The 22,218-nt window shown below is 48.0% G+C and overlaps 1 protein-coding gene across 1 annotated transcript; it reads right to left on the reverse strand.

The window, feature by feature from the left end:
* Window positions 1-1,316: 1,316 nt before the first annotated feature.
* On the reverse strand, window positions 1,317-12,200 carry LRRC55 (leucine rich repeat containing 55; the record flags this gene model as incomplete). The annotated part of the gene is made up of 2 exons (XM_008064902.2): window positions 1,317-5,005; window positions 11,408-12,200. Coding segments are annotated over 2 exons (1,029 nt in total), but the record flags the coding sequence as incomplete, so codon positions are not given.
* Window positions 12,201-22,218: the final 10,018 nt, after the last annotated feature.

Here is a 22,218-nt window from a genome sequence, read left to right on the forward strand (position 1 = left end):
CCACGCCTGGTTCGTTTTTTGATTTTTTTTTGGTAGAGATGAGGTTTCACTATGTTGCCCAGGCTGGTCTCCCGGTCTCAAGCAATCTTCCTGCCTCGGCCTCCCAAAGTGCTGGGATTATAGGCACGAGCCACCTTCTTTATTTACCTATGAGAACGGAGACTTGAGCTTGTACCAGCGCTGTCTTGTCCCTCCCCCACACCATGCATTTAGGTGTCTGGTTTACCTGCATGCCTGAGTTTGTGTCCTTGTGGCCACACACTTGGTGTGGGCCATCTCCCTGGTATGCGTCTCTCATTGATACTAACTAGGCAGGCACACCCACTTGCCTTGGCATGTTTTATGGATGACCCAAGCTGCAAACATAAACATGTATAAGACATATGCTCTCTTCTTTGTGTAACTTCAGGCACCAAAATATGCCTACACACAGGGGTATGTGCATACAGACACACGCGTATTCTTTTTTTGCCTGGTAGAAATATGCTTCTGTGATGTTCCTTCTCCTCCCACTCATGCCCCTCCATGGCTGGCACATCTCCTAATTATTCCCATCCACTCCCTCCCATAGACCTTTTGTGTGTATATTTTGGCACACATTCTCCTGGTTCCGCCTAGTTCCTTTCTCCCTCTCTTTTTTCCCTCTGCCTCCCTCCCTCTCCCTCCTCTTCACAACTCTTTAGAAAATTTGTTAAACTATACACTCTTTATTATTAAGGTACATTTATGAAAAATTTCTTCACAGTTACAAAAGTGCATGATTATAAAATCATCTCCATACAAAGGTTGACATCTTCCCTTTGACCCCACCCCTCCCCACCCCTCCCACCCCCAGACATTAGCACTCTACAGAGCAGCGCTGAGAAACACTGAGAGCTCTGTGGATCCAGCTCTCTACCCAATGCTGTCACAAACATGACAATGATTTACAAAGGACCTTGCGACTTGCTTTCCTCACTTCCCATTTGCCTCCTCCTGGGGTGGGGAAGAGCAGATGAGTTTCTCTAGCTTTGGGAAGATGTCCTCTTGAGGAATGGAGGAAGATATTTCCTTATGCTCTCCTACCCCTGGAAAGAATGTCAGCCAAGACATCTATGGGGGAAAATGGGGACTGTGGTCTTCCCTGATGGCTGAAGACAAACACCTGTCTTGATCTGTTCAAATTTCATACATCTTGCTCCTTAAAAGGAGGCCATGAACCGCTGTAGTAACTCTGGAGACCTGTTTCTGCAAGATTCCCTGGGAATCCTTACAGGCATGGAGAAACAGAGATGAGGGTTTATCTGAGGGTAACCAGAGGTAACTGGTCCTGAATGGTGTAGTTTGGATATGGGAGCTTTTCTAAGGAAGAATTATTTTGGCCCAAACCTTGAACATCATAGTCCTTTTGGTTAGCTAAACTTGGATATCCTTGGGCCCAGCATGGAGGAAGCTTCTGTGATGATGACAAGTCTCCGAGGGGCAGGAGGGAACAGAGGGAAGCGAGGGAAAGTCAGATTCTCCTTAGGATGCCTCTGCCACCGAGTTTTCCTTTTTTGTGTTTTCTGAGCTTTCACTTCCACCCTGGACTAGGTGGGCTTCCATGTTGTTCTATTAAACAATGCAATAGCCAAATGGCTGAGTGGACTGTGTCAGAGAACTGGATCCAATTCCAGAGAGATCTGCCCCATGTCAGCAGTTAACCAACATATAAGGAAACTCACAGACAGATACACAGTTGCAGAGATACCCCATCACATGCATGCTGACCTGTCTGGACAAACTGAATGAAACCTTGTGGGAACACCATCATGGCTTTGGGGTCACCAGGGCTGTAAGAGCAGTTCCAATCTGGATTGCTAGATTCCCTCTAGAAACTTGCTTCTGATTGCCTAAACAAGACGGTGGTGGTGTTGGGAGAAGCAGAGAATTCCTTGACTGTAGGGAAGTTGAATTCCTCCTTTATTGTGCTGTTGTTAACTGGGGACCTTCTAGCAGCTACAAAAACACCTGACCTTCAAAAGTCATGTATCCTGCTCAGAAAGGTTTGCTCTTAGTAGAGACTAAATTGTCCCACTAGAAAAGACATTTGATCTCAAGCGGAATTTGGTGTCTTGTCTGATTCTAGCTCTATGCAAAAAATAAAGTACATACCTTAAAATATATTAGCTATATTTCAGCAAACAAGAGTCCCTAGGAGATTATTATAGATGTATATGGTATTCCTTTATGGGGAGCTTACCTATTTTGTCAGGATTATTATTTCTAAAAGTTCCTCTCCAAGTATTTAGGTTGTCAGCTGGACTGGTGAGAACAGCCTGTCTGCCATCCTTGGTCATAGTGAAAGAAGAGAGCAGGGCACAGTTCTGCTTCGGTTGTCACAGGGGCAGGGCTCTGGTGCAGATGCTGTAAGCAAGATTTGGGGACACAGGTTCAAGTACCTCAGGACTAGCAAAGTTTCTGAAGACTCTTTTGGTTGACTAGCTCAGGAAAGGATGAGTGAAGGATGACTTACTTCTTGGAAGACGATGTGTTATCCTCCTTCCTTCCTTTCAGGCTTGCCAGGAGGATGGGGCAAGGAACTGCGGCTGGTGCTGGGGGCAAGGCAGAAAGCATCTTTTGAATTCTCCTCTGAACCAGCCTTGCCAGTATGCCTGATGTTCTCTCCCTAAACTGCAGAGGCTCTCACTGTGGCTTTCTTGGACTCTTGTTATCTCTTGGAACACAGCACAGCAGGGCTTGAGTAGGAGTGGTTAACTCAGCTTCCTTTTCTGCTTATTTTTTCACAGGACTGCCATGATGGCCATGAGCTCCAATGCTTTATTTACACATCGTAAAGCAGGTGTCTCCCATTCAGATGTCAGCCATACAGAGGCTGTGATTTTCCCTGCCTACCGTGAGCGTAGCTAAATCTGTACAGTGGCTGGATTGTGCTGTGTTTTACTTAGTGGATCTTCTAGCATGATCATGGCTGCTGAATTCTAGGGCCCCGCAGTCCAGCCCTCCGAGGCTTGTTTTCCCCAAGCACGTGGAAAAACACTGGAAAGAAAACTGTGTCGGAGTCGAATCCCAAGCAGGCAAGTCATATGCAATCTCTGCTTTCTCATCTGTAAACCAGGATTACTGATGTTTGGTTTGTCGCCTGCACAGGGCTGTGAAAAGTCACAGAGGAGGATGCAAAAGCATTCGTTAACTATCCAGTGCTGAACCAACACAGCGAAGATGATGCGCTGACGAAACTGACGTTGAAGATGGAGGTGATGTCAACGATGGTGATAATTGTGCTTTGCTCATAAGGTTACTTGATTTTTGGCTGACCGATTAGACGCCGTTTCCCTGAATGGAGCTGTCTATCGCCTTCCTTCTAGGTTTTATCCAGACAAACTTGGGCAAGTCCCTCAACTCTCTACTATTAATTCACCTGAAAAATGGGGAGAATAAAAGCCGCCAGGTAGTGTTGCTATGAGAAATGAAATAGACGAGTCAATAGATATAAAAGTGCCCAGAGCAGTGTCTGGCCCCAACTTTGTTAGCACAACTTGAATTTGAATTTATGTAACTTTAGAGGGAATTTTGATGTTCCCCCAGCTTGGAGGGAACAGTGGAAAGAACACAGACTTTATCTTGCTCATCAAGTGGCCTATGCCTTTAACCTCTCTGAGTCTTAATCGACTCATCTGTAAAATGGGAACAACGATGTTCGCCTCAAAAGATGGTTATGTGTGCAAAAGGGAATTGTCTGTGGAGAGAGCTTATCACAGTGTCCGGCACTGGTGAGGGTCCAGCAATTAACAGCTCTCTCACCCTTGTGCTTAAGTGGGTGGGTTGTGGAAAAGAAAAAAGAAAATGCAAACCCTCCTACGGTCATGACTGTGCTGGCTTTGTCCTCCTTCAGCCCCGGGTACTGCCAGGCTATGGGTCTGTGGCCCACACAGTGCGCTTTCCTGATGAGGTCCCTCGGCGTGAGCACTCTGGCAAGAACGGCCACGTGACGGGGGTCCCAGGGACCAGGACTCTCACTACCCCAGTTGCCAGGTCTCCTGTTTCTTCCAAAGCCAAAGTTGGAGTGAGAGGGAGGAGAAAGAGCATTGAAGGTACCCGTCTTCAACCTGCTGCCTGGGACCTCACCAGCAGGTGGCAATTGGTGATGTCGTATGGGGGGCAGTCACTGGAAGGTGGTCTCACCTACTTGCTGCTGGTGGAAGCATGGGGGCATTCTCACTCCCAGGAGGCAGTGGCTGGCAGTGCTGAGAGCTGACAATTTGGGTGTTGGAGGGAAAGTTTTGGTTCTGTGCCACACCCTTTCTGGACACTTAAGTGACCAGGGACTGTTCACTTGTCTCAACACAGCACACAACGTACATTCTGGGCTTTGTTATTTGTGATGCCCTTCTTTGTATACTTGACAATTTCTTGATGACCTCGCTCACAGATCACTTCATTCTTGCAATTTTCTTGGACTTGGTGGGACCCAGCTGACGGCTTCTTCTCTGGCCTTCCATAACTATGTGCTCAGAGTCCTGACAAATCGTCTTAAGGGGAAAAGATTTGGGATCTCTCTCCTCTGTCAGAGGTAAGTGCTCTGGGGGTAGGGACTGGCTGATTCGTCTGCTGCTCCTGGGTCCTGGCATAGTGCCTGGCCCAAGGCAGATGCTCATGTGAAGATGATTTCCTGACCTTGTTCCTGCCATCACTGAGGCGGCCAGGGCACTGTGGAACCAGAGTGAGCGGTCAGAGAGTGTCCGGCGGGCAGCAGCAGTGGCAGCATGGAGGGATGAGAGGCACCCACATCAGATCTCTTCCTCTTCGCTGGCCTTGCTCCAACGGTGGCAGCAGTTGGCTGTGATACCCAGGAGGAAGTTGGTGGCCACGGAGGCGATGGAGACCACGAAACCCACGAACGCGATGAAGAGGTAATCATCCAGGGTCAGGGTCAGGTGGCAGGCCTTGAAGCTCTCCTCGGTGAGTGAGAAGAGTGGTGCACCCTCGACTTCAGGGGGGCCCCGGCACTCAGCCAGCTGAGAATCTGCAAACACAGAAGCCAGGGAGGATGAGGTGCCGTGGAGAAAGAAGGGATTGGAGGGCCCCCCACCCCTCCCCAGAGAAGGGAAGAAAGACATTTGTTGAGTTTCCTCCGTATGTCAAAAATTCTACTTATCTTCTTTACCTCCAAGGCAAGGTTTTTTAAAACATTAATTAATTAATTAATTTATCTATCATTTTTATTATATTTTGGGGCATGGTCTTACTCCTGTTGCTCAGGCTGGAGTGTAGGTCGTGTCACCATCGCTCACTGCAGCCTCGACCTCCTGGATTCAAGGGGCCCTCCCACCTCAGTCTCCCAAGTAGCTGGGGCTTCACAGTCATGAACTACCATGCCTGGCTAATTTAAAAAATTTTTTGTAGAGATGAGGTCTTGCTATGTTGAGCAGGCTGATCTTGAACTCCTGGGCTCAAGAAATTCTCCCACCTCAGCCTCCCAAAGTGCTGGGATTACAGGCGTGAACCACTATGCCCAGCCCAAAGCAAGGGTATTTATACCTATTTTTATAGATGAAAAATCACTGCTTAAAGAGTTTAGCAATTTACTGAAAGTCTCAAAGCTGCTACCAGCAGTAGGTCTGGGCTTTCCTGGGACACCATCGTCTCTTACAACAACCTCCTAACTGCTCTCTGGGCATCTGCCTTGTGCTATTTCAACACAGTCTGCTGAGTGACTCTTTCAAACTTGAAGTCCCGCCATGTCACTGTCTGCTTGAAACCCCAGCTTCCTGGTGAAAGCCAAGGTCCTTGCTGTGCGCTCCAGGGACTCTTTCTCGTCTTTTCTACTCTGCTCTATGTTTACTCTGCTCCAGCTACGTACGCCTCTTCTGTGACCCCAGCATATTCCCTCTCAAGATGGGGAAGGAGTGCTTTTGCATGTCTCCCCTTGAGAGGGAGTTTCTCCCCTGGATCTCTGCACAGCTCAGCCTCCCCACTTCCTTTGGGACTTAGCCCAATCCCATCTTATTAGTGATGACTTCCCTTATAACTCTGTTTAAAATAGTACCCCCCTTCACCTGTCCCAGACTCCCTATTTTACCTGCTCTGCTTTGTTTTTCTCCATAGGATTGATCAATGCCCGTCAGTGTATTTTTGGCTGTCTGTCGTCTCCCTTTTGAATATAAACTCCTCCTGCAGTATCCTTAGCATCAGAGCAGTACCTTTTCTGTAGTGAACACTCAGTGAACTTTTGTCAAATGGACTCAGGACTCTGTCTAACTCTAAAGCATTGGGTCTTTCTACTACCTGTGTGGCTTTTCCAGATACATGGAGTATAGGGTTAAAAGTATTGGTTCTGGATCTATCAGCCTGGGTTCAAATCCCCTTCTCACTCTTCACTAATGGTGTGATTATGGGCAAGTTATTTAAAGCCTCCATGTCTTGGTTTCTTCATCTGTCCGACAAGGATAATAAAAGGATCTACCCTACATCAGTGTGTTAACGTATATACATTATCTGTTCCTGGTTCATAATAAGCACTCTGCAAGTGTGAGTCTTTATTATTACTGAGGGTGGTTTCTCTAGGCAGGTCACTGGGGGTCATACACAGTACTCAGGATTCTGAGGCAGGCGCTGCTCCTCTCATGAGGTTCCTGTTTTCTCCAGCAGTGATCTTTGTGAAGTTGTCAGTGGTCTCATCTCACTCTGCCTGGGAGCTAAGAATTGAGTGTAAGAGGCAGTTCTGCTGTGCTGTGTGAGTTTTTTTTTGAGTTGGAGTCTCACTCCGTCGCCCAGGTTGGAGTGCAGTGGCATGCTCACAGCTGGCGATCCTTCTGCCTCAGTCTTTCAAATAGCTGGAACTACAGGTATGCGCTACCATGCCTGGTTAATTTTTGATTTATTGTAGAGACGAGGTCTCGCTGAGTTTCCCAGGCTGGTCTCGAACCCGCTGGCTCAGGCAATCCATTCTCCTCGGCCTCTCAAAGTGTTGGGAATACAGGCTGAGCCACCGAGCCCGGCCTGGCACTGGCTTTTGAGTAGCCAGTCATTCCTTCATTCAGTGGATAAGTGTGAGTCAAGGTCATATATTAAGAAAGTCTTTTTTTTTGCCTTTTTGCCTCTCGAGTTCTGTCTCGCTAAGGAGGGGATAATCCAGTCGGCTGCTGTGGCTCACGCCTGTAATCCCAGCACTTTGGGAGGTGGAGATGAGAGGATTGCCTGAGCTCAGGAGTTCGAGACCAGCCTGGGCAACTTGGTGAAAGCTCGTTTCTATAAAAAGTCTGCTGGGCAGGGTGGCATGCAACTGTGGTTCCAGTCACTTGGAAGGCTGAGGCAAGAAGGATCGCCTGAGCCTAGCAGGTCAAGGCTGCAGTCACGAGCATGCCACTGCACTCTAGCCTGGGAGATAGTGAGAATCTGACTAAAAAAAAAGGGGGGGGGGGATAATCCAACCTAAATTTTCTAAGAAAGACCATGTGAAGAAGTTTTCTAAATTATGGAGTGTATCAATGCTGTGTATTTATTCTGCAATTTGGACTGACCCTTCTGAGAAGTGGATTAGTAACAATATCCTTAGAAAAAAGGAGTCAGCAGACACAGAAAACCAAACACTGCATGTGGGTACCACTCATATGTGGGAGATAAGTGGTCACAAAGATGGAAATAATAGACACCGGGGGCACCAACAAGGGGAGAGGAGAGGAGGGAGGTTAGGATTCAGAAATTAATTATGGGATACAATGTTTACTATTTGGGGAATGGGCCACCTGAGACCTAATCCCCACCACTACACAATGTGTCTATGCAACAAACGTGCTTGTGTAACTCAGAATCTAAAATGAAGATTAAAAAAAATTTTTTTTTTCTGTCAGCAAAAGAAAAGAAAAGAAATGGGGAGTCAGATTCCGCAAGAGGATGCAACCTTCCCCAAATCCCAGGTTGAATTGTCCCTGTAGGCTGTGAATATAGGACTTCAGGCCCTGTCCAGGCTGAGATCATATCTGAGGTTGACCCTTGTGAGCACTTCCCTGGAAACTGGAAGACATTGAACTTGAAAGTATATTGAGTATGTGAAGAGAGTAGGGGTGAGACAGAACTTGGGGGTATGGGGACACTCATATGGTCTCTGAGGGCTATTGTTGGCACCGCACAGGACACAACAGGAAATTTTGGGGCTGACATAACTCTCTGGTAAGTCAAGGACCAGAACTGAAGCCACACTGTATCCCAAGGGCTTGCTTAGGTCCCTCTTTGATTGAATTTTTCCAAAAAGCATGAATAATAGTGAGAATTTCTTTTTTTTTTTTGAGTTGGAGTCTCACTCTGTCACCCAGACTGGAGTGCAGTAGCATGCTCCCAGTCACCGCAGCCTTGACCTGCTGGGCTCTGGCAATCCTTCTGTCTCAGCCTTTCAAGGAATAGGAACTACAGGCGTGTGCTACCACGCCCGGCTAATTTTTTATTTATTGTAGAGACGAGGTCTCGACAAGTTGCCCGGGTGGGTCTCAAACCCGCGAGCTCAGGCAATCCACTCGCCTCGGCCTCTCAAAGCACTGGGATTACAGGCTGAGCCACTGAGCCCAGCCAATAGTGAGAATTCCATGAAGAAAAAGGAGAAAAGGCCAGATGTCTTAAACCTAGCCTGGGCAACTCCATGAGACCTTGTCTCTACAATAAATCAAAAAATTAACTGGGCGTAGTGGTGCATACCTGTAGTTCCAGCTACTTAGAAGGCTGAGGTGGAAGGATCACCTGAGCCCAGCAGGTTGAGGCTGCGGTGGCTGTGAGCATGTCACTGCACTCCAGCCTGGGTGTCAGAATGAGACTCCAACTAAAAAAAAAAGGGAAAAAACAGTGGAAAAAGCCCTAGAGTATCGGCCAGGCACAGTGGCTCACGCCTGTAATCCCAACACTTTGGGAGTCCAGGCAGGAGGATCGCTTGAGCCCAGGAGTTCAAGACCAGCCTGGGCAACAGAGCAAGACCTCGTCTCAACAAAAAATCAGAAAATTAGCCAGATGATGTGGTGCATGCCTGTAGTCCCAGCTACTTGGGAAGAATCTTTTGAGCCCAAGAGGTTGAGGCTGCTGTGAGCTGTGATAGTGCTACTGTAGTCCTGCCTGGGTGACAGAAACTCTGACTCAAAAAAATAGTTTCACTTAGACCTGCCTACACTGGCAAGTTTTTGTCCCTGAGAGGAAGTAACCTGGTGAGTGTGGCATGGCATATAGTATGCTACGGGAAGGGACAGGGGACCTGGGTTTCTAGCTGTGGCCAGCTTGCTTTCTCACCATGGGCCTGTGGACAGCCACTGCCCACCTGTGGAGCTCGAGTCCCTCACCTGTACTGATGTGTGACACTGCAGTGATGGGATCTTGGACCCCTCTCCCACTTGCTGGGACTCTAGGCTTCTGTAGGGCAGCAGTGACTTCAGATATCCCAGAAAAGGAGGCGTCCTGGGTGTGATGGCAGCTTAGTACCTCCGGGTGTCCTTTCTGTCATTAGTGCACAGGAGAGAGAGGGACAGCTTCCTGCAGGGGTTGAGCAGGTGGGGAGATCGCTCCAGTGCCTCCCCTCTGCCCCCACCATCGCCCCATCTCAGTCCCCAGCTATTTTGGTCCCAGAGAACGTCTTCCCACAGTTCTGTGGAAACAGTGGAATCGTGACCCACAGCCTCCCCAAACTATTCTGGTCCTGGGCTCCCCACTCAGTCCTCCCCTTCCACCCACCTCATTCAGCATTGCTTCTCTGCCACACACGCTGAGCCCAGGCTCTGGGAAAGCCCCTGGGATAGTGTCCCCGACTACTCCTGTTGGTCTATGGCTGGACGCTTTTGCTGAGGCCTAGTGCTACCACACGGCAGAGCTGGTGGCTGGGGCCACAGCTGCACATCGCCTGCCTCTCAGCCAGGCTTGGAGCCACTGGTGATGCCACAGCCTATCAAATCTGTGTGATTCAGCTTCTTCAGGTCCAGAGCCACCCTCCAGTCGGGATTGGGGGTGAAGTTGCCACCTCGCAGTCCTTTTCTCAGCTCCCCTCTCTATGCCCAAACTTTGCAGGACTCTCCTGAGGCCCTTTGGCCAGTCCAGAACTCAGGACCCTCCTTCCATCCACCCAGAACCTGACTCTTCAGGATATAGCTGGAGGACAGGAAGGCTTCCAGGGCTCGAATTCTGACTTCAACACTTTGCAGCTGTGTGACTTTGATCAAGCTACTGAACCTCTCTGTGCCTCAGTTTCCTCCTCCCTCTGTAGAGTGGGAGCCTCATTAGGGTTCTTGTGAGGATAAAAGGAGACAAAATATATAATGTGCTTAGAATAGGACGTAGCAGATAGTGAGAACGAAAGTAGTGTTAGCCATTACTATTTACACAAGAGTTTTCCAATGCTTAAAACACTTAGAAAAGCTATCTGGTAGAGAAAACCAAGGCTTACAAGTCAAATAAATCTGGGTTTAATTCATGGCTCTGCTACTTTCTAGATGACTCTAGGGAAGCTTTTTTTTTTTTTTGAGTTGGAGTCTCACTTGGTCGCCCAAACTGGGGCGCAGTGGCCGCTCCTGGCCACCGCAGCCTTGCCTGCTGGGCTCCGGCGATCCTTCCGCCTCAGCCTTCCGAGTAGCCGGAATTACAGGCATGCGCTACCACGCCCGGCTGATTTTTTTACTTATTTATTGTAGAGATGAGGTCTCGCTGCCCAGGCGGGTCTCCAACCCGTGGGCTCAGGCAATCCACTCACCTCAGCCTCCCAAAGGTGCGGGGTTACAGGCTGAGCCACCGAGCCCAGCTGGGGAAGCATTTTTATTGTTCTAAATCTCAGTTTATTTGCCTGTGAAATGGGGTAGAAAAAATGGGGGTCCCATGAGATAATGCAGGCCAAGTCCCTAGGTCATGGGAAAAGCTCAATAAACACCATTTATGATGAGCTATTCTCATGGCCACACAGCCTCAACCTACCAGACTCAGGTGATCCTTCCGCCTCAGCTTTTCAAGTAGCTGGAACTACAGGCATGCGCCACCACGCCCAGTTAATTTTTTGATTTATTGTAGAGATGAGGTCTCGCCAAGTAGCCCAGGCTGGTCTTGAACCCGTGGGCTCAGGCAATCCTCTCACCTTGGCTTCCCAAAATGCTGGGATTATAGGCATGAGCCACTGTGCCAGGTCCATGATGAGCAATTCTCAACAGTTTGCCATCTGCCTGCCTCATTGGGTCATAAGTGCCAAGAGGCAAGGGGTTTCTGCTGCATGCACAGGGGCCCTAGAGCCTAGCATGCCTTGCAAAGATTTGACAACTACACGTGAACCGAAACATCTGGTGCATGAAAAGGCAAGCCCAGAGCAGGGTACACTGCAGGTACCCCAAGTTCTAAGTCCCTCCCTCTTCCTGGGAGCCTTGGCTTCCAGTGAGGCAAGCCCTTCCGCTGGCTGTCCCCTCCTGCCCTCTCTTACCCGCTGTGCAACGCTGGATCCGGTTCCGCAGCCATTTCAGCAGGGGCTCCATGGTGCATCCGCACACCCAAGGGTTGCCGCCGATCTGCAGGGTCACCAGCCCCGGCAGGCCCTCCAGGGCCTCGAGGCTGAGGAAGGCCAGGCCCCCATAGCTGAGGTCTAGGTCTCGGAGTTGCACGAGGCCCTGGAAAGCCTGGGGGTGCACCCTCCGCAGCCAGGGGTTGTGGCTCAGGTCGATGTGCACCAGCCCGTGGGCCTGCTGGAACATGTCGGCCGGCACGTGGCTGAGGTTGTTGTAGCTCAGGTCCAGGTGTGCCAAGCGCTTGGCGTGGAGGAAGAGGCCGGCGGGCAGCTCCATCAGGGAGTTATTACGCAGGTTCAGTGCCCTGAGTTCCACATAGCATGTGAGGTAGCCAGGCGGCACAGCAGCGATGCGGTTGTGGGCCAGGCTGAGGTTGCGGGTGTCCATTGGCAGGTCCGGCGGCACCGAGAAGAGCCGCTGGCCGCTGCAGTCCACCACCTGGTTACGGCATGTGCAAAGGACCGGGCAGCTGGTGCCAGCATCCGAGTGCATCACCCCAGCAGCCAAGAGGAGGGAGACCAGCAGCATAGTTGGGTGGGGGGGCCCGGGCCAGGGAAGCTGGGCCCAGGTGTCACCCATCTTAGGCAGCTGGCCACAGCAGTGCTGAAGGGAGCCCATTGGGACTCTGTCCATGGAACTGAGAGTTGGTGGCACAGGAAGGCAGCTACATTGGGGGCCAGAGCCCACTAAGGAGGGGTTTCTCAGCACGTGGCATCATCACGGGAACCTCTAAGCACCAAAGGGCTTCCTGAGAGCCACAGGAAGTCACCTTCTGGAGCCCAGGGGGCGAGAAACCCTGTCCAGGTCCCCCACGGTCTGAAATGATGATCAAAACTTGAGAAGGGAAGGGGACAAGGATGGGGCTGGATCAGCTGCCAGCAGGTCCTGGAAGGGTTCCCGCAGATGCTTTGTGTCTCTCTCACCCATGCCTGCTGGATACTTCCTCTTGACACTGTCTGAGAGGTGGGAGGGAGGGTCTGAAGGAGATGAAAGGTGCCCTTTAAAGGTCCTGGCACTTCTTCTAAGAAAAGTTAAGCCCCGTCCCAAGTCTGGAACTGATTAGGAAGCCAGGGCTGCACCTGGGTCTCTAGCATTCAAGGTCTCAGAGGCCATTTCTCCTGATGGCCTGGTGGACTTGAGTCCAAGGGGGTCCCAGGGTGGGTGTTTTGGGAAGGGAGCCCAGGAGGAAGTAGGTCTCCGTGGGCCTCCTAAAAGCCGGAGAACCTAAGCCTCAGTGGCTGCTGCAATCTCCAGGGGGGCTCTTTTTTCCCCGGGGAGGGGAGGACCTCAAGTGGAACCCACTGTCTGGGCCTCCAAGGCTGGAAAGAGCCATGAGTCCTGGAGGTGCAGGCTGGGGGTCAGCTCGAAGAGCCCTGGCTACCTCCCCAAGCCAGCGTCCCCCTCAGGACAGCTCTGGACTCAGCAGGCAGAGGTGGAATTCCTTCTGTCAACAAGGAAAGCACTCAGGTAGAGAAATCCTGAACCTCTACGCCCCTCCCCCAGTCCCCTTCACCCAGGTCCCTGTCCCACTTCTCTCCCTCTCTCTCTCTCTCTCTCTTTCTTTCTCCTCCCTTCTTTGCCCCCTAATCACAAAGTTCTCTGCTTACTTACTGTCTCTCAGGTATGAGCAGTGGTGAACTCAGAACCCAGCCTCACATTGTTACCCACGAACCACCCCACCCCAACCCGCAGCCATCCTCCTTCGGGTTTCTGTCCTGGGTTAGATGCATTTTCTCTCCTCACAGCCCCACCCCATCAGCACCAAACACCCCACCCTTGAACAACTCGCTAAGAAAAACAAGCATCCTCACTCTGGCTGTTTGTATATCTCTTTCAAACACTCTCAACACCTCTCTTTCTCTCTCTCTCTCTCTCACATACAGACACGCACACCATCCTTCTGTGACTCCCCCATATTTTGCCCTGCCCTGGGCTCATGCCGACCCAGTTTTCTCCCCAGCTTCCTTTTCTGCACACGCACTTTTGCAAAGCCCCCTCCCCAGCCGGCCCCTAGGACCTCCCCCCCCCCCCCGCCAGTGCACACCCCTCATCCCAGCATCCTTTTCCACACACACCCCACTCTCCTGCTCGCTGCCTCCAGCTGGAGCCCACACCCAGACTTGGTCAGGCAGAGGGACCGAGAGCGATGTCATGCCCGGAGCCTCAACCTGCCCTGCACCCGCACCCGCACCCTCTGTTGCCCCTGCTTCTCCCTTGCCCACCTGCCATCCTCTCTTGTCCTCCCCTCACCCCTCGGTCTGGCGCTGCCTCTCTTCCCATCGCTTCCAGCCCCGATCCCGCCCACTGGGGAATCACCCCAGCTCCCTTTCCTTCATCCAGACACATTTTTCGGAGCCCCCAGTCTCCCCCATACTCCCACAGGCCCTCAAGAGCCTACTCACTTCATTCCAAGGACACAGTCATCAATCTGCGGCAGACGCGGGTCTCCCTCCCTCATCCTGGGATCCCGCTTGCTCCTGCTTGCTTCAGAACAGATTGCCTCTCCAGCTCTTCCCCTCCCCCGGCCTCTCCTCCTCCATGTCTCCTTGATCCCAGGCCAGCATCTTCCGTGGTTTCCCGTCCTGTGGTCCCCGTGCCCCTTCTTTTACTCAAAATGGAAATCAGAGAGAAAGGATGCTTAGAAGAAAGTTCACAGAACCTGAATGCTTCTTTCTGAAACTCAGCTGGTGCTGAGGCTGCCGGAGTATGTGACTTCAGCCTGAGCCAGGTCTTTCCCCCTCCCTCCCCCCTTCCCTCCGTCTCTTCCCCTCCCTCTATCCTTCCCCCTCCTCTCTCCCTTTTTCGCTCCCCTTCTTTTTCCTCGAGGGCCAGGTACTGACGTTTCACTGTCTCTTAGCAACTGCCTCCACATCTCTGAGCAACAGGAGAACTGGCTGTGGACCCCACCACGATGGGAGAGGAGAGAATGAAGCACTTCACTAGGCAGAATTCACAGCCAAGAAGTCACAGGATCCTAGGGAGAGGGCAAGAGGAAAAAGGGGAGAGGATGGTGGGCAGGCCCAGACAGGGGCAGGGGAAGAGGAGCAGGCAGAAGAGAAGGCCAAAAAGCCCAGCCAGAGAGGCTGGAGTAGGGACAAGGCGCAGATATGGAATTGGAGATAGAGGGAGAGCTTAAGGGCATGGGACCCAGAAGCCAAAGCTGAGAGGGCTTGGAATGAATAGAAGGAGACTTAGTGGGGGAGTGGGGAACAAATGAAGGGCATCCAAGGTTTGAATAAGGATGGAAAGAAAACAGATGTGCATGTGACAAGTTTGCTCACTTGATGGGACGTATCTCTTCAGTCACTATATAGTATTCCTGGGTCTGAATGTGTTTTGGGTTCCAGGTACCAGATGGCTGGCTCAGGGCTTGTTAGGGACCACTGTAGTCCCTTGCAGGGACTACAAGGTCTTTTTCTGCTTCTTGATTGTCTCTAAGTCCTGACCCCATGAGCTCTCTGGGGGCTAGTAGTCTTGGTTGGAATGGACCAATTTCCCCTTGGTTTGGGATCTGAGAGTCTTTGGGTCCTGGCCAGGTAGGGGTACCTGGGGCTTTACAAACGCTCAGATCTGCTTCTAGGGGACTGGAAGCTTGTGGTCCTTTCTTCTTTCTCCAGGTCTTCTGTCTGTTGTCCTGTCCCCATTCCTCCTATTCCCCTACACTGTCAGAATGGCTGCAAAGGAAAGTGACATTTTTGCAATACTTCTTTTCTTGTAGATCCATTGAGTAAGTCTCTAGCAGTCCTACATTTAAAAAACTGGCTTGACCAGTTGGTTTGGTCAAAGAGCTGCCTTATTTCTTTGTTTTAATAAATATGTGTTCAGCATTTACAGATGATAGGCTTACAGCTGCCAAGAAAATGAATGGAGACTCTTTCCTCATAAAGCTGACCCTGGCCCTGTGTGTTTAGTCAGTTTCCCTGGGGCCTCTTGCGCTGAAGTAATATCTTAGGTCTTCTGGGGGAACCAAAGTGGAGTAATAGAAAACGAGTGTGGTCGGACTTGGTGGCTCAGCCTGTAATCCCGCACCTTTGGGAGGCTGAGGTGAGTAGATTGCCTGAGGATGCGGGTTCGAGACTCGCCTGGGCAGGTGAGACCTCATCTCTACAATAAATCAAAAAATTAGCCGGGCGTGGTAGCGCGCGCCTGTAGTTCCAGCTACTTGGAAGGCTGAGGCGGAAGGATCGCCGGAGCCCAGCAGGTCGAGGCTGAGGTGGCCGGGAGCGGCCACTGCACTCCAGTCTGGGTGACAGTGAGACTCCAACTCATAAAAAAAAAAAGAAAACGACTGTGAAGTTATACAGATTCTGGGCATTTGTAAAATTGTTAAAATCTTTGACACTGTCCTCTCTAACATGATATTTTCCCTCTATGGTTATAGAAAGTTGTTTTCCTTCTGTTTCTCTCATAAAGTGTTCATTTTGAAACTTGCATGTTTTACAAGGTCTAGCACAAAATAACATGGTAGCCACTACATAAATACTTATATGTTGGATTGACTGAGGTAAATGTGATTTCTACCTCCCTTAGAGAAGGGAATGTTTGTTTAATCTAATTTATGAGTTTAGAAATAAAATATTAATCTTAACCCAGAAAACACAACAACACATTGAGACAAGTAATTCATTAGAACTGAGGACTGTTGACCTTGGGAAAACAAAGCCAACATCAGATGCTACCATCAACTGAAAAATGGTAGAAAACATAATTATTGTAATAGAAGCCAGAAAAGGTATTCATATTTAATGTTGACTAGTGGTACTCTAAAAAATAGATAAAAACGATAGAGGTTTTCTTCCTTTACATGATATGGTTTATATTTACAATTAGAGTCAATAATATGACTAAAGGAAAATATTAGTGACAATTTCCTTAAAAAAATAAGATCTAGGTTGGCTCATCACCATTTGAAACTTCAGTTGCTTGACCTTTAAAATAGGGATAATGGGCCATGCTCAGTGGCTCAGCCTATAATCCCAGCACTTTGCGAGACAGAGGTGAGTGGATTGCCTGAGCCCGTGGGTTCAAGACCAGCCCGGGCAACTTGGTGAGACTTTGTCTCTACAATAAATAAAAAATTAGCTGGGTGTGGTAGTGCGTGCCTGTAGTTTTAGCAACTCGGAAGTCTGAGGCAGGATTGCCGGAGCCCAGCAGGTTGATACTGGGTTGGCTGTGAGTGTGCTACTACACTCCAACCTGGGCAACAGAGTGAGATTCCAACTCTAAAATAAAATAAAATAAAATAGGAATAATGGCACCTAACTCGAGTGTTTTTTTTAGGTACATGAGTTGTTATTAATAAGTCACTTAAAACAGTATACAGAGAGTACTACAGATGGGTTTGTTAAATGAATAAGTAATATAAAGCAAAATAAAATAAACAAACAATAGAGTATAAAATTGCTAAAACAGTTCTGCCGAAAGAAAAAACAAATGAATTACAAAAAAGGAAAACAAATGAATTACAAATGAAAACAAATGAATTACAAAAAAGGAAAAGTGAAGAAAGGAAAATATTACATTTGCTGGTAATTTGAATGTATTGTGTGAGATAAGCTGTCAAACCTTCAGAAAATCCCAGCTTGAGAGCATTATCATTGCACACAATATCTTCTGTAAAAGTGAAGCTCAGTGGGACAGAAACATTTAAAATACCTTTTTGCTTTTAATCATTCTTTGAATCATTGTGGGATTCTATGAATCCCAAACTGTTGTCTCATGGCACACTATATGCCATGAGAAAACTGCTCTCAAACAAGTTTGAGAAACACTGGAGTTAAACAACATGAAATAAATCTATTAATTGCATGATTTCTCGGAGGCTTTAATGTGTAAACGATCATGGCTAGTCTGCAAGGGACGGCATTGGGGAGCGAGGGATATAGAATATCCAGCATTTCCTAAACTTATGTGGGATCTCTATTTTTTAATCTTCTGCTCCCTTTCTCCCTTTCTCTCCTTCTCTTCCCCTTCCCCCCTTTCTTCCTTTCCTTCCCCCTCTCATTTTCTTCCCCTGAATCCTCCTCCTTTCCTTCCTCTTTCTCCTCCCTCTTCCCTCTCTTCCCCCTCGTCCTCCTCCCCCTCTTCCTCTTCTTCTTCTTCTTTTTGGTCAGAACTGTTAATATTGGGTACTGTTTTCAGGGGAGCATGGTTTAGGAAATACTAAATTAAGCATTTTTTATAAACTGTCCCTTGCTGAAATGTCTTCACTCTAGTACTAGCAGTTGGCTTCTACAGAGGTCATTTCATTTCTTTACACACAGAAATGAAACTTGTGTCACTTTATGAGAGTGATTGCAAATATTAGGTAACAATAAATCCAAGTTGAAACACCCAGGCTGGGTGGTTGGCTGTTTCCTTTTGCAAAATGACCTTCTCCTGCACAGAATTCTTGCAGTGGGAGTGATTCAATTTTGAACCCCGGCAAAATGATAAATGATGACATTTCATGGCCTTTTGGGGTCTCATGCAAGTTATTGAAACTGTGATTGTTCAATCCATGAATGTCAAGGATTTGCTCTACTGGGAAAATACACAGAAATCAATCAAAGAGTTGTAGAAAATGAAATGAGCTGACAAATCATTTTCACAATTATGATTTTCTGAATACATGTTAAATTAGCTATAACAATGACAGAAAGTCTTTAAATACATGGGAATTAATTTAATCGACCACAAAATAAATGTATTCGAGGAAAAATTACGGAACCTTAGTAGAATGAAGACAGAGCAAGAAATGGAAAGCTAATCTATCTAGTTGCCAGGGATGTTTAAAAGTAAGAAAGATGATTCTGCTTTCTTCATTCGTATAAACGAATGAAGTAGGTAGCAGTATGGAGATCTGTGAATGAAAGCCATCTGGGGCAAAAACCAGCAAGAAAGCACACAGATCGTGTAAATAAGATGATGATGATGATTACGATGGTGATGACGATGATGACTGGGAATGTTTAAAAGTAATGATGATGGATTTACCTAACTAAAAAATTAAAAATACATTTGCAAACTGACCGTCATTCAGTGACATTACTCAATACTTGGGCTTTGAAAAGTGACTGTAGGCTAAACTATATTTTCCAGAAGTGATTCTCATCATCAGAATACAGAACATGAAAAATGGAAAAAGAATGTTGAAGGTAAGCTCAGAGAAAGAAATGTTATTGAGATGTTAGCTCCATACTTCATTTTTCTACACTGAAGAAATTTCCAAATGTTTCAACGAAACAATAGCAAAATATTAATCAGGAAGAGAACAGAATAGCACATTTAGTCTAGCTGTGGAGAGAAGGCAACTTTCTGTGTGTTGAGGAAATGTACAATATCATTAGCGGCACTATGGCTCTTATCAAACACGTAACAGTAAAAGACAATAAGGTTTTACTGAGCCAAAAACGATAAAACAAAATCAGACAGAAAGGAAAGAAATCAACAGGAAAATAAATGTTAGAAATAAACGATTTGAAATAAAAATACAAAATACATTAAGAAATGCTACAAGTATAAGTCTTACCAATTGACATAATACATAAATTATTCTGATGCAAATATAGAAAATATAACAATTGGTAGGTAAGATTCTAAGATGGCTCTTGTGGTAGATAGAATAACGGATCCAAAAGATGTCCATATTCCAACCGGGCTTGGTGACTCAGCCTGTAATCCCAGCGCTTTGGGAGACTGAGGTGAGTGGATAACCTGAGCCCGTGGGTTTGAGACCCGCCTGGGCAACTTGGTGAGACCTCATCTCTACAATAAAATAAAAAAAAATTAGCTGGGCGTGGTAGCGCGCACCTGTAGTTCCAGCTACTTGGAAGGCTGAGGCGGAAGGATCGCCGGAGCCCAGCAGGTCGACGCTGGGGTGGCCGTGAGCATACCACTGCACTCCAACCTGGGTGACAGAGTGAGACTCCAACTTAAAAAAAAAAAAGTCCATATTTCAAATCCCTAAAACCTGTGAACATGTCACCTTACATGGTGTGAGGGAGTTTGTAGATGTGAATAAGTAAAGGATCTTGAGATGGGAAGAGTATTCTGAATTATCCAGGTGGGTCCTTAAAAGGGATAGAGGGAGGTAGGAGCGTCAGAGAAGGAGAGGGACTGATGAAAGCAGAGGTTGAAGATGTTACTTATATTGCTGACTTTGAAGACGGACGAAGGGACCACGAGTCAAGGAATGCAGGCAGCCCCATAGAAGCTAGGAAAAAAGCAGGAAACAGATTCTCTCCTAGAGCCTCCAGAAAGAATTCAGCCCTGGTAATCCATTTGTGGCTTGTGACCTCCAGAACTGTGAGAGAATAACTTGATGCAGCTTTTAGCCACTACACTTGTGGTAAATTGTTACAGCAACAATAGGAAAATAATGGCGCCCTCAAGATTATCGCCTCCTGGTTGAGTCTGAGTAGAATCTGTGCATGTAATGGGATATTACTTCAGTGGTTCGTTGACTAAGCAGTTGACTTTATGTTAAATCATCAGGGAAACTATTCAGGTGGGCCTCACCTAATAAGGTGAACCCTTAAAAGGACCTGGCCCTTCCTGAAAGGGTATTTGACTCCAGGGATAGTTTCACTGCTAGCTCTGAGAATGGAGGGGCCTGGGGCATGTGGAAAGGACTTGCAAGTGGGCTCCAGTTGCTAAACTGATCCCTGGCCAACTGTCAGCAAGAAAGTGGGGACCTCAGTCCTATAGTGGCAACGACCTGAATTCTGCCCACAGCTTGAATAAGTGTGAAAGATGACCAGCCCTGAGTTCCAGATGAGAATGCAGCAGGCCAGCACCATGATCACAGCCTCATAATCTTCTGGGTATCAAATCCAGCTATGCTGTGCTGGGACTTCTGACCTCCAGAGGAATTAGCTTATAAATGGGTGTTGTTTAAAGGCACTAAGTTTGTGGCGATTTTTTTTTTTTTTTGAGTTGGAGTCTCACTCTGTCTCTCAGGCTGGAGTGCAGTGGCGCGCTCACGGCCACCCCAGCGTCAACCTGTTGGGCTCCAGTGATCCTTCCGCCTCAGTCTTTCAAGTAACTGGAACTACAGGCACAGGCTACCATGCCCGGTTAATTTTTTATTTATTGTAGAGATGAGATCTCACCAAGTTCCCTGGGCTGGTCTTGAACCCGCGGACTTAGGCAATCCACTCACCTCAGCCTCTCAAAGTGCTGGGATTACAGGCTGAGCCACCGAGCCTGGCCACAATTTGTTATACAGCAAGAGAAAACGAATACAAATGCCATGTGGAAAAATGCACGGTCTAACTAGAAATTAAAGACATGAAGATAAAAACCATTGTGTGATAATACATTAGATGAGTAACAATAAATCCATTTGTACAACTCCATGTGCTGGGTGTGGACACATGCACGCTTCTTGGAGGCACTGTGAATGGGCTCAAGCCCACTTAGGAGATTGCTTGTCCCTCCGACTTGGCAATTAGTAAGAAATTTGTTCGCTTAAAAATATTCATAACAGGAATATTTATGATAATGAAAAAGATGAAAATAATATAAACACCCAGCATTCAGCAACAGAGGGTGCTAAGCAAGCATCTTGTTAGTGTAAAAGAAACACCAAAGATAACTTTATTAACTGTGGCATCCTGATGGGTAATATTGTTCCTGGCAAAGCACATAAAATCGTGTTAACTGAATAGAGCAGAGCAACAATTAACTCATACTTGCTTCGCCACTCACTGGCTGTGTGCCTTTAGGCTAGTGACTTTTCATCACTGTGCTCAGTTTTCTCATCTCTAAAATTGGCACAATTTTAGTATGTGTCTCACAGAGCCACTGGGAGATTTGAAAGAGGCCAATATGTGTAGACACTGGCATAGTTCTTGATCCTTTATAAAGCTCCAGGAATTGGCCATTAATATTATTAGTAGCGAGCCGGGCTCGGTGGCTCAGTCTGTCATCCCGCGCTTTGGGAGGCTGAGGTGAGTGGATTGCCTGAGCCCGCGGGTTCGAGACCCGCCTGGGCAACTTGGTGAGATCTCATCTCTACAATAAATCAAAAAACTAGCCAGGCATGGTAGCACGCGCCTGTAGTTCCAGCTACTTGGAAGGCTGAGGCGGAAGGATCGCCGGAGCCCAGCAGGTCGAGGCTGCAGTGGCCGGGAGTGGCCACTGCACTCCAGTCTGGGCGACAGAGTGAGACTCCAACTCAAAATAAAAAAACAAAAATAAAAAGAAGAGGGGGAAGAGGGAGAGGAGGAGGAATTATGGTTTCTGATGTCTTCTTCCTGCCTTGGCGATCTGCTGCATCATTCCTTTGGAGTTGGTCTAGAACTCCTGGGCTCAAGCAGTCCTCCTGCCTGGGCCTCCCAAAGTGTTGGGATTACAGGCATAAGCCCCCATGCCTGGCCTTGTCCCTTTGAAGTTGGTTCCTGGCCACTTCAAAGGGGTATGTGTGTGTGTGTGTGTGTGTGTGTGTGTGTATGTGTGTGTACACATACATGGACATATGAGAAAGGAATCTCCAAGAAACAGAATTTACTTATAAAAAATTGTGTATTTATTTATATATTTATTTCTCAATATTATTTTTTGAGTCATAGTCTCACTCTGTCACCCAGGTTGGAGTGTATGGCCACTGCAGCCTTGACCTGCTGGGCTCAGGCGATCCTTCCACCTCAGCCTTCCAAGTAGCTGGAACTACAGGCGTGCGCCACCACACCCGGCTAATTTTTTGGTTAATCATAGAGATGAGGTCTTATCAAGTTGCCTAGGCTGG

This window comes from Carlito syrichta, unplaced genomic scaffold (assembly GCF_000164805.1).
Source record: "Carlito syrichta isolate Samal-C Ts95f unplaced genomic scaffold, Tarsius_syrichta-2.0.1 Scaffold308100, whole genome shotgun sequence".
Taxonomy (NCBI): domain Eukaryota; kingdom Metazoa; phylum Chordata; class Mammalia; order Primates; family Tarsiidae; genus Carlito; species Carlito syrichta.